Consider the following 4,468-nt stretch of genomic DNA (forward strand, 5'->3'; position numbering starts at 1 on the left):
ACAAAGCTCAATGTTAGGTACTCATCCAGAACAAACCGTCCATTTGGACTACAAAAACACAAGCAAGTATGCGAAAAAGACTTCCACGTGAAACAGCCACAAGGGCATACGTTTGGCCACATAATGCCTCGATGATCTCAAGTTTGAATGAGTGACGTGGCAGGTTCAAACAAACACCAGTTCATACGCACGCACCAAACACAAAGGTGAAGCGGGGGTAACAAATTGGGACGGGATAAACGTGAGGAATTTCAAATGTCAAAGTAATGGGCGATAGATACATGTTGTATGATATGTCGCTATATGCTCGTAATATTTAACACATCATTTTGAGCTCGGAACAAAGAACTCTGACGGGACTATCGAACGTATGCTTCCAAACAAAATCCTGATGGAAGCCCAGTTTATAACACTTTGCTTCTATGACGACTGTCGTGTAATAAAACGCTTTCTCAAATGCATCCTGTCTTTATCGTTTCTGTTTCTCTGTCTCCATCTACTAGCGGTGTTCCTCTTTAGTATACATGCGACCGCCCCATCATTCTTATAGTGGAAACCACTTGCTTAATGAGTAGCGTTGAAAGACCTGTAAAACCTAATTTCAGAGGCGTTGAATATCACCAGATGAATGACGGACCCTCAAGCTTTGAAGCATACGTGTACAGACGTACAGAAATGTGACTGTTAGACCCGGACTGTACATCAGCTTGCGAATACAGCACTCATTCCATAACGTGGGGCCATTAACGCACGGCAAACGTTGGCCATAGATGAATCAGCGACAATCAGGATAACGCTGTAGAGCAATATATTATTGACCGTGTGAGAAACTTTGCTGTTATACAAAGTGTCCTTGCAGAAGGCCTAGGACAGCTTAGAATAACGAGTGGGTGCAGTTTCCGGAACCCGTGCTTCGTTTTCGGTTCATCTTAGCTTGCTCCGTATTATTTGATACGCCTGCATTACTGTATCTTGTCGGCATTTCCATTAGTCTGTTCGTAAATTTCTGCAATTCTTTCTTGGTTGGGCCGGAAGTGTATTTAGAATTGAGGAAAAAAGCCACAGTTAGGCCGCATTTATCTCGTCAGAAGGGCTTGAAGTGTTCTATTCGATGGTATCTGTCTGCAACTTTTGTAAAGAGCCACCCAAATGGCCACCGCTGTACTAGGCCACGTACAAACTTTATAAAAGTTATCATTTTCTAACAGAATAAAAATTGATGTTTTCTTNACTAATTAGTCGTGGTTCAGTTTCCCTTGCAGCTAGTATTCCATAAGCTAATGATCGATTGTTTTTAACATTGAGATAAGAATACATTGGGAGAAAAACTTTGATCACCGACAGTCCAATCTTTAAAAGTCACCTTCTAACCCAAACCTCATGAGTGAAAAGCTCCACCGAGATAACTAGGAACGCTTGAGCTGTTGGTTTGGTGGCCCCGAATCGCTTCCCAACAGAATACCGACGCATAATCGTAAGCCCACAAGTGAATTACTTACAACTTTGGACAACGTCCAGCGCTTGAGTGATGTATGGTTGTTGCGTTGTAGGACGATGCAACTCTTAGCCCGTAGGAGGGACAGAATAAGCCTGTAGCGTTCCGGTACTTCACAACCTTAAAAGAGTTTGGTCCAGTTTACCTTGTGAAAACATCCCCATTTGTATAAGATGGCTTTATGGGTCATACTGAATTCATTATATTATTACACTTCACTGTCTCAGCACTGCCTTATGTCAGTTAATTATGAAGAATTTCAGCTAGCTAACAAAGTCGTTCCAGCGAGGTAAGGTAAGTATAGACCGAAAAAAAGAGCCAAGGAAAAATTATTTCCTTGTGTTCAGCTCGACTTCGCATGCGGAGGTAATGTTTGAAAATCAGCGGAAAGTTGAACATAACCGCCTAAAAGTTAGCCCTTCTTCAACCCTTGGTACCAGATAGTCCAGTGTTGGAAACGCTCGGTGTCACTCAGTTTTAGCGCGTAGTGGACTCAAGCAATTTCCTCATGCTTTTATCCTTATGTCCTTCCTAAAATTGTCCGTCTCACTGGCTGGCATACCATTTCGCCAATTGATCTACAAAATGCGCCGTAGAACTTTCAGCTCTCTTCCAAATATTCATCCACAACGTTTAGGCGCAAAATTGTTCTTAGCTTGATAATCTCTAACTGATTAAAGAAATAAATAAATATACTGTTCAGGGCACAAAATAAAACGCATATTGGCCAATAAAACTGTCAGTAGCCTACACTTCAACCTGCGGTTTGTGGGAACAGATATCACATACTCGTAGAAGACTATAAATACCATGAGGAAGCAATACCCAAGCAATCACCGGCTGATCTCGTCTCGGTCTCTTATGGAACGTTTTTAAACCAAAACTTACTCTGTCCACTGCTATTTTCCTATCTGAGAGTCAGATATTAGTCAATGAAACGCTCATCCAATGAAACTGCTTTTGTTAGTCGCTGTATTCCTAATCGTAGAGCAGTCAACCTTTTACTGAGTCTCATCCAGTTCTTCATCCTTACCTGCTTTTTTACAATGGTTAAAAATTACGAATAGATTGAATCTTTGACTTTTTGCGAAACATCGACGTGAATATTTTGTTTGAATTTACTGTTTTTTGTCTTCACACTTATTGCAACAACCAGCTCCGGAAACCAAGCCGCGATTGAATTCCATTTGAATTTCCGTATAAACGTTTTCATTCCTTTCAACTTTTCACCCGAGGATGCTGTGTTGGAGAAATTAAAGTCTTGCCACGCACTCAACTCGAGTCTGACTTCGTTGATCAAGCTTTGTCAGGTGACACTTGGATGGTGGGTATGCGATGCATACACCGTAGCATACACCCTCTCAAGCAACAAGAGTATGTATCATAACAGGTTTCACCAAAACGGCGTGAAACAAACAGTGATTTGAGAGACGGTTTTATATGGTTTTTTTCCTGATTCCACAGCATTTATCTGCAAGTAAATATAAGTGAACGTGTTCCTCGGATTACACGGTCACACCTGTGACTGAAATCGTTTTAAGACATCACGCAATCTCAAACAGGAACAAGGAACTGAAAAACAGCCAAGCGGCCTGAGCAGTAAACCATTATAATTTTTCGTAGTGAGTGGAGATGTACTTATTTTTAACACGGAAAATCGTATCAAAACTATACAATTTTATGCGAGCTTTTGGTTTAGTCCAATCGGACGGGTTTATACAGGATATATTTTGTGGCGTTTCGTAATTTGATATTAGTTGTGAATTCAAATTAACCGTTAAGATGTACTTGTTAAGGTAGAGGCCGTATTTTGTCGCAGTTTCTTAGCATTTGCTGTTCATTCACACAAGTAATGCCTGGAGAACGTAAAATAATCTAAAGACGTACGTGGTAAATGACTGATTTTTCAAACCCAATCCCATGGTAAGCACAAAATAGGAATCAAAATCTTTTGTGCACTTACAGATTGACAGGTTCTAATCAGCAATCACTAAAAACGCAAGGATTTGCTTTCGTGATAAGACGACAGAAGTAGTTGGGGTGGTGCTTGGTGTCCATACGTCAAATAATCGAAAACGTAGTTTCACATGACATGTTTGCATGTCCGAATCCGTCGAGAAATACATGCACTTACAGTGTGCCGCTCTCCTTGACGCCACTGAGGTTCCTCAAGTAATCGGTTCATGTTACGCTCCGTGTGGCTTTATGTGATATCGTTGTTAACCACTCGGTTCAGACGATTGAGTCAACTGGAGTTATTTGATGGCCATTTGTAGAAGTCGCTAGAGAACTCATGTCGCATATCAAATAGGTGTTTTGTACTGATGTTTGAAGAAACGACCGGAGTGGAATTAACCACCAAAGCCGTAGAGAGTGCGACCTTGGCATTTCAATGCGTTTGCAATGTCCATGGCATTGACGGTCTTTCGCTTGGCGTGCTCGGTGTAGGTGACGACGTCACGGATAACGTCCTCAAGGAACACCTTGAGGACACCGCGGGTCTCCTCGTAGATCGGACCAGTGGTGCGCTTCACACCACCTCGGCGAGCGAGACGGCGGATGGCCGGCTTGGTGATCTCCTAGATGTTATCGCGGAGAACCTTGCGATGACGTTTAGCTCCTCTTTTCCGAGTCCTTTACCATCCATACCACGTCCAGACATGATGTTACAGGCAAGATCGCAACAGAACAGATCGAGAGATCCAAGCTAGGACGAAAAACTACTTCATTTTCCTGATTCCAACCCAGCCAAGCGTTGAGGTATTTTTAATTATTTCCAGCCATCTTTTTTCTATGAGTAATGACTTGGGTAATGAAATTTCGGTGTAACAAGTTTATAGCGACCTCCAAAGATTGCACAGCCTAGAACACGGTGGTAATTATCACCGATTATGTAACTTCTTGGTCGGACAAAAGTGAACCTTAACATAAGCCTCTGATAGTTTAGGCGTATAGATAATTTGTGGACCTTCA

The 4,468-nt window shown here is 41.9% G+C and overlaps 1 protein-coding gene across 1 annotated transcript in view; it reads left to right on the top strand.

The window, feature by feature from the left end:
• Positions 1-4,206, top strand: part of T265_11156 (hypothetical protein) — a gene marked incomplete at both ends in the record, with an annotated part of 25,486 nt that extends 21,280 nt beyond the window's left edge. Inside the window, one exon of the mRNA XM_009177738.1 lies at positions 3,772-4,206. Coding sequence (XP_009176002.1) covers positions 3,772-4,206 — 435 coding nt within the window. The remainder of the gene's footprint in view (positions 1-3,771) is intronic.
• Between the last annotated feature and the right edge of the window lie 262 nt (positions 4,207-4,468).

Source organism: Opisthorchis viverrini, assembly GCF_000715545.1.
Source record: "Opisthorchis viverrini unplaced genomic scaffold opera_v5_456, whole genome shotgun sequence".
Taxonomy (NCBI): Eukaryota; Metazoa; Platyhelminthes; class Trematoda; order Opisthorchiida; family Opisthorchiidae; genus Opisthorchis; species Opisthorchis viverrini.